Genomic DNA, 20,974 nt, shown 5'->3' with positions numbered 1-20,974 from the left:
TCCATTTGCAAACATAGTTAAATCTGATATTTACTAATCTTTACACTCTTCCTACAGAGACGGATATTTTAGTTTAAAAATAAGGTCATTTTTTTTTTCAGTAACAATTTCATTATATCTTCCTTTGATGACCTACAATAATTGATATTAGGTTCATATTAGTGACATCCCACAACCATTTTGTTAATCTTATGCTATTAAAGTTTGTCCAGTATGCCTGCATTTTGTCATTTACTGGTTTGCAACATTGTTTTGAATAGACCAATGATGCACATTACTTTTGAGCATTTATCTTGCAGGCAAAATATCCACTATATGTCTTTACATACACCTCTGAAAAATAAAAAATGTGTAGTTTTAAGTCATGTTGTGTAAATGTACCTGAATGTATGTTGAATTGGTGGGTAACCATGGTCTTGGTGTGTGATGCTTTACCGGGTATGTGGTTTTGTATGGCTGAAGTGAGAAAGAGAAGAAATTACATTATAAAATGTTGCCATTTTTAATGTGTGAATCCAGTTAGTTGTGGTTAAGCGCAATTTGATGCACAATGCGGATCATTTCATTTATAATATTTTTGAACATGATAAAGGAAATTTATGTCAATATTCCTTTTGCTTAAGTTTTGGGGAAAGTGATTACAATGGTTGAAATTTTCTACATTCAAAGAATAGGTGTTGTATTGTTTCTTTAGTGCACTAGCATAGATTGCAAATACTTGATTGTATTAGTTTACATTTATAAAAGAAGGCATTTGTGACAGTTATTTGATACGATATGTTTTTATTAAACATTTCTAACATATGTGTCATTTGTTGGTACATGTATTTGTGTTAAATACATAGTTTTCCAGTGGAGTTGTAACTCTTTATTTGACATAATATGATCCCACAATTTATTTGGGTGAAAAGACACGCAGTGATATAGACACAGAAGTCTGAAAAACACACAATGTATCATTCGTTAGAAACAAAAATGAAAAGACCCACAATACGATTTTGATAGTCCCACAAATTATTAGACACACAATGTATCATTCGTGAGCCCGGCCGTCCGTCTGTCCGTCCGGCTGAAACTTTGTCCGGAGCATAACTCCAAATCTATTCAATGGATTTACTTTAAACTTAGAATATAAACAGATGGCAACTAGGAGAAGTGCAGTGACCAAGAACCACACCTCTATCTACCTTAGTTTTTGAATTATCTCCCCTTTTATATAACTTTAAAGTAAATTTTTGTCCGGAGCATAACTCTAAATATACTTAAGGGATTTACTTCAAACTTGAAATATAAACAGATGGCAACTAGGAGAAGTACAGTGACCAAGAACCACAACTCTATCTACCTTAGTTTTTTAATTATCTCCCCTTTTATATAATTTTAAAGTAACTTTTCGTCTGGAGCATAACTCTAAATATACTAAAGGGATTTACTTGAAACTTGAAATATAAACAGATGCCAAGTAGGAAAAGTGCAGTGACTAAGAACCATAACTCTATCTACCTTAGTTTTTGAATTATCTCCCATTTTATATAACTTTAAAGTAAATTTTGTCCGGAGCATAACTCTAAATCTACTAAAGGGATTTACTTGAAACTTGAAATATAAACATATGGCAACTATGAGAAGTGCAGTGACCAAGAACCATAACTCTATCTACCTTAGTTTTTGAATTATCTCCCCTTTTATATAATTTTAAAGTAAATATTTGTCCGAAGCATAACTCTAAATCTACTGGAGGGATTTACTTGAAACTTAAAACTTAAACAGATGGCAAGTAGGAGAAGTGCAGTGACTAAGAACCATAACTCTATCTACCTTAGTGTTTGAATTATATCCCTTTATTTAATTTCAAAGTAAATTTTTGTCCGGAGCATAATGAATTATCTCCCTTTATTTGTTTTTACAAATATTATTCTACTCTCTAAAACAAATGTTGTCATACAAGCAAACACATTTCGGCGGGGATTTGGAACTACTGTGACAAGCTCTTGTTTATACAGAAGAAAGTCCAGTGTGGACTATTATGTAATTAAATGAGAAATTGTTCATGAATGTTGTTCAAGTTTACATGCGGAATAAAGTATACTTCCTAAAAATCACATTACATTCTACACCTCTCTTTAATCAGACTGTAACAAATATTTTTCTATTGTTTAAAGTTTCTGGAGTTTCATTTTTTTGCGTAGCTATAGAAATTGGTCCCGTCCATCTGTCCGTTCTTAAGTCCGAAACTTTGTCCAGAGCATAACTCCAAATATATTCAATGGATTTACTTTAAACTTAGAATATAAACAGATGGCAACTAGGAGAAGTGCAGTGACCATAACTCTATCTACCCTATTTTTTTTAATTATCTCCCTTTATTTAACTTCAAAGTAAATTTTATTCTGGAGCATAACTCTAAATCTACTGTAGTGATCTACTTGAAACTTGAAATATGAACAGATGGCAAGTAGGAAAAGTGCAGTGACTAAGAAGCATAACTCTATCTACCTTAGTATTTGAATTATCTCCCTTTATATAATTTCAAAGTAAATTTTTGTCCCGAGCATAACTCTAAATATACTGAGGGGATTTACTTGAAACTTTAAATATAAACAGATGGCAAGTAGGAGAAGTGCAGTGAACACGAACCATTACTCTTTCTGCCATAGTTTTTGAATTATCTCCCTTTTTATTTTTATTTTATTTTTTAGCTCACCTGATTGCTCAGGTGAGCTTTTGTGATCGGTCTTTGTCGGTCGTCCGTCCGTACACATTTGTTTGTGAACATTCTAAAGGGCACATTTCTTGTCTGATCTTCACGAAACTTGATCAGAAGCATTGTCCCAATGATACCTCGGTCAACTTCGAAGCTGGGTCATGCCGGGTCAAAAACTAGGTCACTAGGTCATAAAAAAGAAAAACCTTGTAAACACTGTAGAAACCACATTTCATGCCCAATGTTCATGTTACTTTGTCAAATATTTTCTCTTAATGATATGTTGGTTGAGTTCAAAAGTGGTTCCGGTCCGGTGAAAAACATGGCCGCCAGTGGGCAAGGCAGATTTCCTTATTTGGCTATAGAGAAAGCTGGTAAACACCCTTAAGGCCACATTTCTTGTCCAATCTTCATGCAACTTGGTCAGAAGATTTTTCCCAATGATACCTCGATCGAGTTTGAAACTGGGTCATGCTGGGTCAAAAATTAGGTCACTAGTTCAAAAAAAAAGAAAAAAAAACCTTGTAAACACTGTATAAGTCACATTTCATGCCCAATCTTCATGTTACTTTGTCATAATGTTTCTCTTAATGATATGTTGGTTTAGTTCATAAGTTCTTCCGGTCCGTTGAAAAACATGGCCGCCAGTGTGCGGGACAGTTTTCTTTATTTGGCTATAAAGAAACCTTGTAAACACTCCAGAGGCCACATTTCTTGTCTGATCTTCATCAAACGTGGTCAGAAGAAGTATCCCGATAATACCTCCATCGAGTTTGAAACTGGGTTATGCTGGATCAAAAACTAGGTCACTAGGTCAAAAAAGATAAAAACCTTGTAAACACTGTAGAAGTCACATTTCATGCCCAATCTTCATGTAACTTTGTCAAAATGTTTGTCTTAATGATATATTGGTTAAGTTCAAAAGTGGTCCCGGTCCGTTGAAAAACATGGCCGCCAGGTGACGGAAAGTTTTCCTTATTTGGCTATAAAAAAACCTTTTGAACACTCTAGAAGACGCAATTTTGTCCAATCATCATGAGACTTGCTCAAAACATTGGTTTTATTGATATCTCGGACGAATTCCAAAATTGTCCAGATCGGTAAAAATACATGGCTTCCAGTGGGGGGGGGGGCAGTTTTCTGTATATGGATATAGTGAAAACATGTAAACACTCAAGTCACATTTTTGCCAATTTTTGAATGAAATTTGGTCAGAACATTTGTTTCCTAGATACGAATATTGATTTCGAAAATGGTTCCGGTCCGTTGAAAAACATGGCTGCCAGGGCAGGGAGGGCACATTTTCCTTATATTTATATAGTAAAAAAAGCTTATGAACACTCTAGAAGTCACATGTTTTTCCCAATCATTATGAAACAAGGTGAAAACATTGGTTTTATTTATATCTCAAAGGAGTTTGAAAATGGTCCCAATCGGTTTAAAAGCATGGCCGCCAGGGGGTGGGGCAGTTTTCCTTATATGACTATAGAGAAACCTTGTGAACAATCTAGAAGTCACATTTTTTGCCTAATCAACTTTTTCAAAAAATTGGTTTAATTGATATCTTGTACAAGTTGGAAAATGGCTCAGATCGGTGAAAAAAACACACTTTAAAGCTCACCTGATTGCTCAGGTGAGGTTTAAGGATCTGTCTTTGTCCATCGTTCGTCTGTGCGTCCACATTTGGTTTGAGAACACTCTAGCTTTCACATTTCTCAAGCATTCTTTATCAAAGTTGCTGAGAAGCTATATGACCACAAGATATCAGTCATGTTTGATAATGAGCAAAATCGCATAATAAATGCCAGAATTATTGCCCTTTAATTTGTCAAAATTGTCTTGATATTATACAAAATCCTTGCAAACACTCAAGAGGTCACAATTTTGTTTTAGATTGTATAAATCTTGGTCATAATATTTATTTTTGTAAGCAAAGTTTGAGGTTTGGTCATAAGGGGTCAACACTCCATACGCCAGAGTTTTGGCTCAATAATGATGAAACTTGACCAGGATGTTTGTCTGGACAATATCTAGGTCAAGTTTGACGATTGGTAATGTGGGGACAAAATCTAGGTCATGGGGTCTAATCTTACAAAAACCTTGTAAACACACTAGATGCCATAGTTTTGGTCCAATAATGATGACACTTGGCCAGGATGTTTTTCTTTATGATATCTAGGCAAATTTTGACATTGGGTCATGTGGGGTCAAAATCTTGGTCATGAGGTCCAAATCTTACAAACACCCTGTAAACACATGTAGAATTAGCATAACTTGCAAATGTTTGCATCGCAAAAAAAACATGCAAATGAAAAATACTCATTCCGAATTAATCATATGCTCACACTGCAAAAGTAAACAGAACAGAACCAATCTAATAAGCTCTATAGTACTGAATTTTCAACTAAGCAATGAAAAGGCCTTGTTAAAAAAGGTGAGCGAACTAGGGCCATCTTGGCCCTATTGTTTATATTTATATTTTATTTATTTATAATTTTATATGATATTTAATTTAATTCATTGTAAATATTTTAGCTTTTCATTTTGCAATATCTCCCTTTATCTAATTTTACAATAATGTTTTAATTTGAACACTGAAGTATTCACTGTAAAATGAATAGATGCGTTTAAGGAAAAATACAGTGATCAAGAACAGTAACTGTTTATAGTCTTCTTTTTTAATTACCTCCCTTTCTTTCATTTCCATATATTTTATTCTGCACATCATAACTCCAACACTATATAACTAATTGATCCTTGAAATTTAAATAGATTTCACAGGTGCCATGTTTTACAAATATTAATCTACTCTCTAAAACAAAGGTCATACAAGCAAGCACATTTCGGCGGGGATTTGGCACTACTGTGACAAGCTCTTGTTTTACAGTATTTAACAATAACTAAAATATCACACCAATCTTCATCTATTTATTAATGAAGCTATGGCGTATTTTTTGCAAGAAAAGGATGAGTTAAGAGGAATACAGTCCTCAAATATAACATAAAAAAGAAGAATATTATAGTAAAGGAGTCATATCAACGGCTAGTGAAAAAACATATTTTCATTAATACTTAGACTATCATTTCATAAATTATGGGAACATGCATTGAACTTATGTGTGCCTTTATATTTTGTTCAAAATTTAGTAATAATGCCCCTTTAAATTTGTATTTGAATTTAAATAATATTTGCATAAGTGTTGGCCAGTTTATTACTATCATATCACTTACTGTCTCCCATCTGGTTGTGTGTTTTTTCAGACTATGCTTACAAGTGACCACATTACCTCAGGCTGCCAAGAAGAACTCAACTGACTTCAAGATTCTGTCTGTCACAGCGGAAAATACTCTTTCACACTTGAAACAGTTTCTGACCTATCAGGAGGACAGAGTGAAGTCTTTAAAGGTTTCATACAATGCACATGAGAGGCTTATTGTGGATGGTATGCGTCTGAATATAGTATCATTCTTACTCCAATGTGAAACCAGTACAGTGAATGAAACACATGGACATATGAGATACATGGTCAACAACATGCGTGAGAAAATCACGTCTTTATTGGCAAATTTTGAGAACAGCAATGTTAAGGAAAATAAAGAAGAGCTGAAACTTAAGCAAGCTACTCTTATTAGTGTGAGAGAGAGCTGTACCAGGCTTCACAATGAATTATTCCATCTCGATGTAGCCATACATAAAGTACTGGGTAACATGGAACTGTCTTTTATAACCAGTATAAAATGTCAGAAAACAATAGAACAGTCTAAAACATATTTAAAAGAAAATTTTTACAACTTTTGCAACCATGTGTTCACTGTGAATGGGACGTCTGAGTACAATGTGAGATTACCAAGTGATTCAGTCACATGCTTTATCGAAGCCATCTGTGTTCTCCCTGATGGGCAGGTCTTGGTTGCAGACTACAATAATAGCAAAGTCAAGCTGCTGAACCACCAGTACCAGATGGTGCATCACTGTGGTGTGGCTGCTAATATAGAGGACATGTGTCTCATCACACCCAGTGAGGTTGCAGTGGCTATGAATGATGGTAGTAACAAACATGAGGTCCAGTTTATCACAGTTACACACAGCCAGCTTGTCCTAGGGAGGAAGTTTAGGTTACAACATGACTGTAAAGGTATTGCCCATCACCAGGGAGACCTGTTTATTACCTCTGGTTCTACCCTGTACAAGTTCTCACTGAGTGGGAAACTGGTCTGCATATTGTATGAGGATAAATCAGATAGATTGACAGGTAAGAATCATGGTGAATTCATCCTGATGTCATTAGGATTATGTATTAAAAATTATTGTGAAACTTCATATTTGTCAAATGTTTATATTTCAATATATTGTTACAACAGCAAGACAATTATTCACTATTATTTGTTTATAAAAATGAGAGAAGTATTTTGACTGTCACTACATGACATGTCTATAAATAGAAACTGAGTTCCTGGGAAAGAGACACTTTCTGAACTGGTCTTCATTTTTAGTGATTGTCAATTACTCCACATGTGTAATGTGTTTAATCAATTAAAACTATTTCATTTCATCATATAAAATAAATACTATACAAATTGTTCTAGTTGGATTTTAAGAAGTATTCAAACGTAGGTATGTCAATATAAATAATACATTTTAACAACTTGCTTCTGTAAGTGGTTTGGTAAAAAAAACAATAAGGACAAGTTTCAAAATTGGTTCTTTGAATCATTATTGTTCTTTTTATAAACACTTGACAAACACAACTACAATCGTTACACTGCTCACGTATGAAACAGATTTATGTCTGCTTGTGTCAACTTTCATTAATGTCAGTACATTGTTTTCATATGTGTACATGTGTAGGAAATCTATTATTGCTGCATATAGTAACAGTCATATGCACATGCTGATTGAACTGTGTAATAATTTCCATCTGTGTAATTGTACATTATACTTCATTCCTAACTTGTTAGTCACATTTCAACATGTCAAACTTTTACACAACAACTGATAAAGAACCTTCATGTCACACAAAACTATTTATTATTAGTCAATTTGATGCATACATGTATATTTAAGATGTGTGAATTGTCTATTTATAACATTTTATATGAACTACACTATCAATGCAGTCTGTTTAAAAAGATTATTTAACATTTACAGTAATTCAATATCCTGATGTTACTTTGTTTTGCAGTATTGAAGTGTGCTCTGAGTCCCACAGGAGACAAGCTGTACATTACTGACTGGGACCATCACAAGCTCCTCACCCTGGCCATGGATGGAACACTCCTGGCTACATTAACAGACCCATCACTAGAGCGCCCATATGGTCTTCATGTGACCCCTGCAGGCCAGATGCTGGTCTGTGGATGGTACTCCCACACTATACTACAGGTGGACAGGGAGGGTAGGAGTAAGCTGGCCACTCTGGCTACACGGGAGAGGGGTGGAGTGGGGTTCCCAGTGTCAGTCTGCTACAGCAGCACTACATCCTCCATCATTGTGGGAAAGCTGGGGGATCACATCCTGGTGTTCAGAGTGGAATAGTGTGGACATGTATGTATTAGTTGTTGTAATAAGTTATAAATATTTCAATGACAATGTGTTATTGAACGTAAGAACAAAGTAGTGTGTGATGTTACAATACAACATTGTGTGTTAAGTTAAAGATACAAATAATTTATGTTCACATATTGTTATTTGCTAATCAAATGTGAGGGCTTTTGTTTGAACATTAGATCTAATACAATTATGTTATGATATCATAACATTTGTTTTATTATGGTCCTAAAATTTAGTTCTTGTAAACTTTGCATTACAAATCAAAGCATTTCAAATTAAAATTTAATATTTGTACAAAAATGCACATGTACATAGCAACTGAGGCTATTTTTAGACTTTCCTTTCTATAAACACCATGCTGTGTAAGAAATGTATATGGATACATACTTTTTAACCAGGTTTTCCGAAGGAAAAAACTGGTTATTAGATTGGCGAATGCGGGCGGGCTGGCTGGCTGGCTGGCTGGCTGGCTGGCTGGCGGGCTGGCGGGCTGGCTGGCGGGCCGAACAAGCTTGTCCGGGCCATAACTTTGTCGTTCATTGTGAGATTTTAAAATCATTTGGCACATTTGTTAACCATCATTAGACGGTGTGTCGCGCGAAAAAATTACGTCAATATCTCCAAGGTCAAGGTCACACTTTGAGTTCAAAGGTAAAAAATAGCCATAAATGAGCTTGTCTGGGCTATAACTATGTCATTCATTATGAGATTTTATAATAATTTGGCACATTTGTTCACCATCATGGGACGGTGTGTCACACGAAAGAATCACGTCAATATCTCCAATGTCAAGGTCGCCACGACTAAAAATAGATTTATTTTAAAACAAACTTACAAAGGGGGTTAATTTTGTTTGTTCATTTCAAAAGTTCAGTTTGAGTTGTCTCCCTTTATCAGATTTTTTTTCACAATGGAAACCTGGTTTTGTGACAATTTTGTCCCTTGTTATAAAATATGAAATAGTTGTTGAAATCTTTGGATGAATACATATTGATGTTTTGAGTCATGTTAACAGAATGTTGACATCTGATGTGAGATTTGTTAATTTACCTTTTTTTATGCTGTTGAACATTTGTTATTGATTTTAATTACATTTATATAAATGTGTGTGAATCATAAATATACATACAAGAAATACATCAAGCTATTCTGCTGCTGCAGTCGCTGCTGAGTCAGGACAACGATGCTGAGGATAAGGTGGACAAGGATAACCGGAATACGCAGAAGGTATAATTCATGCATTAATTATCAGGCGTTTTCTTGGCCATTTTTGGGAAAATGCTTTTTTTGGATTGGGATTTTCTTCGCATGACAAATCAATTGATTTGGTAATAAATAATTTTTAGCTCAACTGATTACTCAGGTGAGCTTTTGTGATCGGTCATTGTCCGTCGTCCGTCCGTCCACATTTGTTTGTAAACACTCTAGAGGGCATATTTCTTGTCCGATCTTCCTGAAACTTGGTCAGAAGCTTTGTCCCAATGATACCTCGGTCAAGTTCAAAACAAGGTCATGCCAGGTCAAAAACTAGGTCATTAGGACAAAAAATAAGAAAATCCTTGTAAACACTGTACAGGCTGTCAAGCGGTCATACTTTTTCCTACTTTTTCCTACTATTTCCTACTTTTTCATCAGGATCCTACTTTTTCCTATTTTTTTACCAAATCTTCCTACTATTCCTACTTTTTCATTTTCAATGGAGATTTTTTTTTAAAGAGTTTATTTAGTAAACTTGCAGGATGAATTGATCTATGGCATGACTGTATCCCTGTTAATGAGCATTCATCTAGATGAGACCTGACAACCCATGCTGACTGTCTGCTAGCACCTCTTTAGGAGCATAAATATTTATTTCTTATGTAACTTTTAAAATTATTGACAAGTTTTTTTTTTGAAGTAACAATAGTGCCTTGTTTACTTTCTTAGCATTTGTACACTGCAGACTTCACTACCTTACACAGTTCCCAGTGATGCAAGAGCTGAGGGAACCCATTGTTTATTCCAGTTTTATTTTGTTTCCATTGACAACAATTTGACCAAACCTTATGCATGTTTACATGATATTGCTGTTTGGAATGTAAAGATATAGAGATACATGTATTGTATGAGTGGTTATGTAATATGGAATTTATTACACAAGTTATTGGAAAAAAGATAAAACTGATGCTTTGCCGAGTTTTCATCATTTACAAATATAATGTAATACATTCTGTATTACATGACAACGGATATGATGTTCTATTGATATCATAGGTACATCATGTTTAGTAATTAAAGATAAATGCACAGAGCCTAAATGCCCTGATACATTTTTATGCTCCCGGTAGGGTGGCATATTGCAGTTGTACTGTCAGTCCGTTTGTCTGTCTGTCTGTGTGTGTGTGTCCGTCCGAAAACTTAAATATGGGCCATAACTTTTGCAATATTGAAGATAGCAACTTGATATTTGGCATGCATGTGTATCTCATGAAGCTGCACATTTTGAGTGGTGAAAGGTGAAGGTCATCCTTCAAGGTCAAAAGTTAAAAAATACAATCCAAGGGAAGTAATAAGCTTTAAAAGGGAGATAATTTCTAAACCTGCCAAATGATATATTGAAATTTTATTTCAAAGCTGCGCAATAGTGGGCATTGTGTTTCGGACAAACACAATTCTTGTCTAATGATGCCATAGCTAGTGAGGTAACTTCAAGGTGTTAAAGCGAAGTATTAAAATTATTAAACGGCATTATTACACTCCCGCAAAGTCATCAATAATGTAAAAGCCATTATTTGAAACTGGAATAAACAATGTAGTGCAACTGTTTCATTGCCCAATCAATGCTGTCATAAAAGATGTCAGGTGATAAGGTCCTATCTCCAGTTGCATAAACTGCTCTGCAATGACCAGTCATTTTGAATGTAACTTAAGTCATTATAACTGCACCCTATTGTCAATTTAAAGGTTTCACAATGTAGCTGTAGCAGAGCATTTACACTGCTTTATATACTAGTATTAATCTTGTACAACAAGTTGGTGTATCACTAAATAAATTTGGTCTTCTGCTTAAGGATATAACATGCACAATATAATTACCATTTTTATATCGATACACAGAAGACCTCTAACCACTTATTTGATGATACACCAAAATGAACAGCATCTTATTACATGTAAACTTCTTTATCAGGGTAGCTTTTCTTGAAACTTAATTATCATAGATACACTATAAGTGCTAAAATTTCTATTGGGAAAACAAAGTTTAACCCTTCATGGATGGAGAAGTTGGACAACAGTGGAAAAACACTGGGATCATGGTGCAAGAGAGATACCGGCAATGAGTTTGCAAGATATTGTACTGTCTGAATGAAGTCCATCTTGTAGTAATTCTGGTGCTAATCAACTTATAAGTCATGCAGATGGATAAAAACACAAGGAAAACATGAAATACATGCATGATAATTCACAAAAGCGTTTGTTTGGAAGTGCCCAAAAGCCAAGCAGCTCTCAGGGTTGTGGGGATAAATCTATCTGTATGCAAGTACATCCATCACACAAGGAACATGTACAAAAGGCTGAAATCTTCTGGGCCCTTAAGGTCGCTTCAAGTGGGTATCCATACAGAACATGTGATGGCATTCCTCCTCTGTTTCAAGCTATGTTTCCTGGACCTGTGTCTAAAAAATAAGTATTATGTATTCCTACTTTTGAGGGAAAAGTTCCTACTTTTCCCTACTTTTTTCCTACTTTTCTTGCAAAAGTAGTTCCTATTTTTTCCTACTTTTTGAAAAAAAGTCACTTGACAGCCTGCACTGTAGGATGCACATTTCAAGTCTAATCTTTATGTTAATTGGTCAAAATGTTTCTCTTAATGATATGTTGGTTGAGTTCAAAAGTGCTTCCGGTCCGTTGAAAAACATGGCCGCCAGTGGGCGGGGCAGTTTTCCTTATTTGGCTATAGAGAAACCTTGTAAACACTCTAGAGGCCACATTTATTGTCCGGTCTTCATGAAACGTTGTGTTTACAAGATTTGTCCCAATGATGCCTCAATCAAGTTTGAAACTGGGTCATGTTGGGTCAAAAACTAGGTCACTAGGTCAAAAACATGAAAAAACCTTGTAAACGCTGTAGAAGTCACATTTCATGCCCAATCTTTATGTTACTTTGTCAAAATGTTTCTCTTAATAATATGTTGGTTGTGTTCAAAAGTGCTTCCGGTCCCATTAAAAACATGGCCGCCAGTGGGCGGGGCAGTTTTCCTTTTTTGGCTATAAAGTAACCTTGTAAACACTCAAGAGGCCACATTCCTTGTCCGATCATCCTGAAACTTGGTCAAAAAATTTGTCCCAATAATACCTCAATTGAGTTTGAAACTGGGTCATGCTGGGTCAAAAACTAGGTCACTAGGTCAAAAAAGAAAACCCGTATAAACACTGTAGAAGTCACATTTCATGCCCAATCTTCATATCACTTTGTCAAAATGTTTGTCTTTATGATATGTTGGTTGAGTTCAAAAGTTGTTCCGGTCCGTTGTAAAACATTGCTGCGTATGTAAGTGGGCGTATTCCGTATTTGGCTATAGAGATACACTGTGAACATTCTAGAAGTCACAATTTTTGCCCAATCATCATAAAACTTGCTAAAAACATTGGCTTTATTCCAAAATTGTCCAGATCGGTGAATACACATTACCGCAATTTGGCGGGGCAGTTTTCTGTATATGCATATAATGAAAATATGTGAACATTCAAGAAGTCACATTTGTGGCCCAATTTTCATGAAAAGTGGTCAGAACATGTGTTTTCTAGATAAAAATGTTGAGTTCGAAAATAGTTCCGGTCATGAAAAGTGGTCAGAACATGTGTTTTCTAGATAAAAATGTTGAGTTCGAAAATAGTTCCGGTCCGTTGAAAAACATGGCTGCCAGGGAGGGCACATTTTCCTTATATTTATATAGTAAAAAAAGCTTGTGAACACTCTAGAAGTCACATGTTTTGCCCAATCATCATGAGATGTTGTTTTAGGATCTGTCTTTGTCCATCTTCCGTCTGTCCGTCCACATTTGGTTTGTAAACACTCTTGCATTCACATTTCTAAAACATTATTTATCAAAGTTGCTGAGAAGCTATATGGCCACAAGATCTCAGTCAAGTTTGATAATGAGCAAAATCGAATAATAAATGCCAGAATTATTGCCCTTAGATTGTCAAAATTTTATTGATATTATACAAAATCCTTGCAAACACTCTTGAGGTCAGAATTTTGTTTAAGATTTTTTTAATCTTGGTCATAATATTTATTTTTGTAAGCAAAGTTTGAGGTTTGGTCATGAGGGGTCAACACTCCATACGCCAGAGTTTTGGTTCAATAATGATGAAACTTGACCAGGATGTTTGTCTGGACAATATCTAGGTCAAGCTTGATGATTGGTAATGTGGGGACAAAATCTAGGTCATGGGGTTTAATCTCATAAAAACATTGTTAACACTTTAGAGGCCATAGTTTTGGTCCAATAATGATGACACTTGACCAGGATGTTATTCTTTATGATATCTAGGCAAAGTTTGACATTGGGTCATGTGGGGTCAAAATCTTGGTCACGAGGTCCAAATCTTACAAAATCCGTGTAAACACATGTAGAATTAGCATTACTTGCAAATGTTTGCATCGCAAAAAACCCATGCAAATGGACAGTACTCAATCAGAATTAATCATATGCCGAGCTCACACTGCATAAGTAAACAGAACAGAAGCAATCTAATATGCTCTAGAGGCCTTGTTAAAAAAAGTGAGCGAACTAGGGCCATCTTGGCCCTCGTGTATATATCTCTTGTTCGTTTATACCTAATGATAAAATATGACATTTATGCAGTGAAATAACAGCAGTGAAAATAACAAATTTTTATTTTCACCGATGAAAAGAACACATTTTCGGAACTCCTTTTCTATTTTTTAGATTATCATAAATAAGTATATATATATATTTTCTATGATCACGAGTGAATTAAAATCAACATTCCACCGAATCCAACACATTTTCTTTTTATTTTATGCTTAAATTCACCGTTTATTTACATTGTAAAAGGGTTTTAACTGGAAATTCCGCTGGTATAATGATGTAATTTCGTCATACTAATGACCTCATTTTGTATTTTGAAATGTTTTGAGGCACGCCACGGGACAAACTCCGAGAAAGGGTAACTTTTCAGCGAAAGGGAAACAGCTGTTTATTATTTTCTTGAAAAAGGGGCATAACAGAAACAGAAAATGTGTTCATGTCAGTGTAAGATCGTTTGTTATTTCACTCGTGATCATAGAAAAATAATTTCTATGATCACTCGTGAAATAACAAACGATCTTACACTGACATGAACAAATATCTTCTATATATTACTTCAAATTATAATAATAAAATCATATAATGATAGTTTTATACTGTGCCTCGCTCTGGGAAAATGGGAATAAATGCATGTGCGTATTGTGCCATCCCAGATTAGCCTGTGCAGTTTGAACAGGCAAATAAGCAACGATAATTTCCTCATTTATGGAAATGTTTGTATATAGGAAGTCTCTTATAAACGAAATTCCGTCTAGCGGAAAGTGTTAGATAAGCCTGTGTGGCTGTATAGGCTAATCTGGGAAGACACTTAGCGCAAACTGTATTTAGCCCGGTTTTCTCAGAATGATGCTCAAAATTTCAGTCTGTTAAAGAATTGTACAAGATGATACAAGGTGAGCCTCGTTCTGGGAAAAAAGTTCTTAATGCGTTTTAAGTCCAACCCACAGATTAGCCTGTGCAGTGCACACACAGACTAATCAGGTATGTTACTTTCCGCTTTTGATGAAATTGTCGTTTTAATGGAATTTATACTAAACACAAATCAAGTCTTGGCGGAATCAAGTGTCGTCTTAGGTTAGCCTGTGAGAACTTCACAGGCTAATGTGGGACGATGCTATACACATGCATTAAGCCCAGTTTTTCCTGGACAGGGCTCAAGTTAAGTCGGCTTCCAGTCTATTGTAGAGTGGTATTTAACATTCTGATGAAAACAAATATGGTATAACAAACAAACTGGATGAACATGTGGTTTTTGAGACCATGGTGTACATGTACATGCAAATAAAAAATAATTGTTAAGCGATACTAATGTTAGTAATGTATGATTTAATTTAGAGAGCTAAAATTTATTTGCTCTTGTGCTATTTGAATCTTGTCTCATAGTTGTGAAATCTCAATATTTTTAAACATTACTATTCATGGGTATTCAAACTAGAAAACGTATTCTTAATTAATTGTGGAAACTAAGTTTATATAAATAAAGGAACAAATAAATATAAAATGTAGTAATACAATCAAAAATGTATGTTGAGTACATATTGGTGTAGTAGGACTTGTTCACAGATTAACCCTTTACCACTTATATAATCATTTTCACGCATGTGTAGTCTCTCAGAAAGTTAAATTTAATTAAATACCTTTCTTACTATATTCAATATTTAAAGGTTTCATTGCCAACCCTTAGCTACTGATGAGCAGCAAACAGCATAAAACCTGAACAGACTGTGAGTTACTTGCAGGCTGTTCTGGTTTTATGTTGTTTGGATATTTTCACTTTGCTTCTGAGAGGTTAAGGGTTAACAGAATGGCAATTTTCTAAAAATTATAATATACAATCAAACCCATTGGCTCAAACTCGATTGGCTAGAATTTCGAGGTGGTTCGAACTATCCTGGAAGCACCTATTTTTTATTGCTAAATATGTATTTATATACATTTAAGTGGGATGGCTTGAATTCGCGAATGTCAAATTATCAGATGTCTCGAAACATTTTCGCAGTACCGGTCACAATGTTACACTTTCTATTGTTTGTTTGGCTCTAACGCACCTTGGGGTCAATTAATGTTGTTACTTGATTATGAGCTTTTTATCAAATGCTCGCTATATTGTCAAACATGTAATTGACTCGATCTCAATTGATTTGAGTAAAAGATGACATTTTGTATACAATCTGGTGGTTTTTGTAGATGTTTTAATAAAATGGCTGGAACGGCTGCATCACTATATGTACACTGTCAACTTAATTGATCGCTGACAATATTTCAGCGATTTTCATATAATGCTTATGAATGCTTTTTTTCTTAGCGTTATTCCTTACATATACCCATAAATGTGCAACGTAAAAACGGGCTGATATAGTATACATTTATTATATGATATGTGTTTGATTGTATGTGTAACTTTTATAAAAATATTATTTACTTAAACATATTAAGTATATATGTTTTTCTTACTAAGTTCAAAAGCAGAAGGTAGTACGGAGTATAGGCAGTATGAATGCCCTTCAACTGGAGATGATATTCTGGTGCAGATTTATGTTAGTAATCATAACGATGGTCCCAATTTAAAATGCCGAACCTACATTTTTTGTCATTTCGCGATTTTGATACTGTACAAAGCAGGAAATGAATGCGCATATACCCCCAAAATAACGAACTAGTTTACCAATCGCAAAAGCTAAAAAAAGTCATTTGATGTAAAGACGAACCGCAATTGATTGGAGTCAAAATGACAAAGCTGAAAAAAATGGTAACTTTGGCATTTTGCGCGCTAATCAATATATTAAAGTATCAATATAGCCACGTATTTTTAAGGTAAATTAACGATACGTAAACTTTTGCTTATAGAATAATTCAATGATGTACATTTTACAGCATTGATGAGCGCAAAAAGGGACCCAAATACTATAAAATGTTGAGGCCTTAACCTAGTAACATGTGACCACAACTAATAGCTTGTTCCTACAACTTATTAAGTTTAGGTCTCAACATAGGAAGTTGTTTCTTCAACTTAATAACTTCTGGTCGCAAGTTCCTAAGTTGAGACCACATCTTAATAAGTTGTGGGAACAAATTACTAAGTTTGGACCACAACTTTGTTTAACCAATCAGATAGGCCGTTTCATCTTTACCGTTTTATCACAGTTAGTACCCTTATACTCGTACTATTGTGTGTTCGGGTTCGAGCGACGGTTTGAGCACTATCTCTGCAAGCTATGGATCCCAGTATTGAGCCCCTGTCTGAGAACTTGCCTTGTTAGCGACTGGGTTCAGGGTTCCATCCCCAGTCATAGCACTAGCAACGTAAGCGTCGGATCCCGGTTTCGAGTTCCGAAGCACTCGCTTCGTAAGAGAGTGTTCCGTGGTTTTTGGATTCGAACCCTGGACCCTTCTTGTAAAAGACGATTGCTCTGACCGGGGCTCGATCCTGGGAACCATCGCTTACGAAGCGAGTGCTAGATGCCAAAGTTTTCGACGGTCCCTGGGTTCGAATCACGGTATGAGCACTAGTCCTTAAAGCTAATTAGGAGTTTTTGACGGTCCCGGGGTTCGAATCACGGTACGAGCAATAGCCCTGAAAGCTTTGCGTCTCTATATCGAGCCTCGGTCTGGGGACTTACCCTTTAAGCAACGGCTTGAATTCTGATGCGAGAATATGCACCAACAGTGACAGGTCCTGGGTTCTAGCCCCAGTGTGATCAGTACTAGCCCTGAAAGCTATAAATCCCGAGTTCAAGCCTGTGTCTTACCACTTGCCCAGTAAGGGAAGGATCCCAGTTGCGAACCTCAGTCTGAGCATTCACACAGGGACTCGAACTAGACAGCCGTCGCTAACATACCATACTGAGCACTCGCCTTCTAAGCGACCGGTTGCCAAAATGAGCACTAGCTCTGTAAGCAACATTTTCTGGTTTCGAGTCCCGGAATGAGAGCTCGTCTCGCAAGCTATTCAAGTCGCCGTGGTGTAATGGATATGGTGTCCGCCTAGCGACCGGGAGGTCACGGGTTCGATCCCCACCGTGGGAGCGTTCTTTAGATCTCCCCCAAAGACACCAAGTACTGGTTCTAGGCCCAGGGTACGGACTCGAGAGCGTTTATATAAGCCTAAGGCTTTCGATGCAATCGAGCTAAAATAAATAGGTTTAAACTAAACTAAGCTATGGGTGTCCGATTCGAGCGCCTGTCTGAGCACTAGCCCTTTAATCTATAAATCCCGCATTATTCGGGTCCGGCGCTAAGACAAAATGACTCAGATCAGGGTCCGTTTGCTTAAATTGTAAATACTTAAACCGGGATTTGAGCCCGGGGCACATATCGTATAGGGTATGTGCTCAGGCAGGGCCTCAAAACCAGGACCCGTTACGTAAGGTGCGAATGCTCAGACTGGGGTCCTAGTCGCTTACAGGGAAAGTCCTTTGATTGGTGCTAAAACCCAAAGACCCATCTTTTATAAAGGGAGCTATCAGGCCTGGATTCGAAACTGGAATCCGTCGCATATGTGGCTTGTTTTTACACCAGGGTTCTAACCCTGAACACAGTCGCTAACTTGGCGATTGCTCAGATAGGTAGGGGCTCAAATCTGGAATAAGTTTTGGGAATAAGTTATGAAGATATGGCCACACGATACTAAGCTGAGGTCTCAACTTAATAAGTTGGAATGGAAAACAGTGGAATAATTTATTATATTGAAACAAAATCTATTACAATAAGATGTCCAATTTGCTGAAACATCACATAAACGCAAGTCTAAATGACAAAGATACATTTTATAGCAGATTTATTAACTTAGCGTCAAAGTAATTCCATACGAACATGCTCCATCATGAGACACTTTAAAAAATGTTAAACGTATTATTTCTTTGATTGTGTGCAAGAAATGTTTAACAAAAATACATCTCCTGAAAACTTGTGTTTTTGTAAGTTCAGCATTTTAAATTGGGACCTGCATCGATAAGTATACTAGTATTAGAAATAGGTTGTCTCGATTTATGGATGGCTCGAACTTTTGTTTTCTGTCATGGCCAGTTCGAGCCATTGGGTTTTGACTGTATTCAGCAATTAATGTTTGCATTATATCAAAACTAAGAAATAAACCTGACTAAAAGAAGATTTAACATTATTGTTCTTAATGAACAGTCCTATATCAAAATTAAAAATAAATAAAATAAAACTTTTCAAACACTTTTCTAAAAAAAATGTGGAATATGTACTGTAAATTTGTTATTATTTGTGGGACATTAATGAATGTGTATTTCTTGGGTTAACTGATCCACGAATTAACTCAAACACATTACACAATGACCCAGGCAAATTAAGTTTTTCCCAAAATCAGAAATCCACGAATTTACGTGTTCACGAAAAAGTTTTTTTTTGAAATTTTAAAAACCCTCGAAGTGTTACGCAAACGAATATAAATGATTTACCAGTGTCAGGGGTGTAACATTACAGTCTCCAGCTTGAAGTGGTGACTAACATTGTACTATTTTTTTGTATTCAGGCCCTTCTCGAAAAAGTGCACTAAATGCGCATTTAATGCGCATTTAATGCACATTTAATGCGCATTAAATGCGCATGTTATTGGCACCGTATTTTTTGCTTAACAAGTGCATTTTATTCTGTTAAAAAAACAACACCTTTTACTAGTGTGTTTATACATATAAGTGTATTTTTCCACGAAATAATACACTAAAGTGCGTTTATTATGATAATAAGTGCGCTTAAGTTTATTTTTAAGCGCATTTATACACTTGAGTGTATTTTAAGACATACAAATAATACACTTCATGGTCAAAGTAAATTTTTTAATGCGCATTAACACACTCATACAAATAATACACTTCATGGAGTATTGAAAGTGAATTTTTTAAGCGCATTAATACACTTGAGTGCATTTCCAGACAAACAAATAAAACACTTCATTGAGTTTTCAAAGTGAATTTTTGTAAGCGCATTAATACACTTGAGTGCATTTCCACTGATACAAATAATACACCTTACAAAATTGAAAGTGAATTTTTTTAAGCGCATTAATACACTTGAGTGCATTCCCAGTCATACAAATAATACACCTTACAGTATTAAAAGTGAATTTTAAAGCGCATTAATACACTTGAGTGCATTTTCAGTCATACAAATGATACACTTTATGAAGTGTTGGAAGTGAATTTTTTAAGCGCATTATTCGCTCAAGTGTACTTTTCATCACTTCAAATTAGTATGCTTAAAAATTTACCAAATTTTTAAAAAATCCCAGCATTTTGAAGCCAGCATTCATTCTTTAAATGAAAGATTTGTGTAAACACATACATAAAAAAACAAAAAGTACAATTCAATAGATAAGTACACACTTTATTAGAATGTTAAACCTTAAAAAACAAAAACAAAGGTTACATATCTACATAAGAGAGGATTCAAACGGGCTATTGTCTATCTGGAATTAACAACTTTAAATATCAAGCTCATACCAGTGATTTTTCTCCCCTCTGATTACCAGTTACTGATTAACAGCCAAAAACAGGTGGTTTCCGCTTCAAAAATATTAAAGTTTTCCCCTCCTTAAGCTGAAATGTTTTCCCTATCATTTACTAGATTTTTAACAAGGTTTTCCGAAGGAAAAAACTGGTTATTAGATTGGCGAATGCGGGCGGGCTGGCTGGCTGGCTGCCTGGCGGGCTGGCGGAACAAGCTTGTCTGGGCAATTACTATGGCGTTCATTGTCAGATTTTAAAATAATTTGGCACATTTGCTTACCATCATTGGACGGTGTGTCGCGCGAAATAATTACGTCGATATCTTCAAGGTCAAAGTCACACTTTGAGTTCAAAGGTCAAAAATGGCCATAAATGAGCTTGTCCTGGCCATAACTATGTCATTCATTGTGAGATTTTAAAATCATTTGGC

General features: G+C 35.5%; 2 protein-coding genes across 2 annotated transcripts in view; both read left to right on the top strand.

Moving 5' to 3' along the window:
* LOC127863184 (uncharacterized) overlaps window positions 1-20,974 on the top strand; it is a 352,983-nt gene that overhangs the window by 79,775 nt on the left and 252,234 nt on the right. The gene's annotated exons all lie outside the window — the stretch shown is intronic.
* LOC127863178 (uncharacterized) overlaps window positions 1-20,974 on the top strand; it is a 208,560-nt gene that overhangs the window by 162,872 nt on the left and 24,714 nt on the right. The window contains exons 2-4 of the mRNA XM_052402574.1: window positions 5,966-6,957; window positions 7,888-8,249; window positions 9,417-9,482. Of these exons, the coding sequence (XP_052258534.1) occupies window positions 5,966-6,957; window positions 7,888-8,240 (1,345 nt within the window). The 3' untranslated portion in view covers window positions 8,241-8,249; window positions 9,417-9,482. The remainder of the gene's footprint in view (window positions 1-5,965; window positions 6,958-7,887; window positions 8,250-9,416; window positions 9,483-20,974) is intronic.

The sequence above is a fragment of the Dreissena polymorpha genome, unplaced genomic scaffold, assembly GCF_020536995.1.
Source record: "Dreissena polymorpha isolate Duluth1 unplaced genomic scaffold, UMN_Dpol_1.0 chrUn002, whole genome shotgun sequence".
Classification (NCBI taxonomy): domain Eukaryota; kingdom Metazoa; phylum Mollusca; class Bivalvia; order Myida; family Dreissenidae; genus Dreissena; species Dreissena polymorpha.
This window is presented reverse-complemented; position numbering and strand designations above follow the sequence as displayed.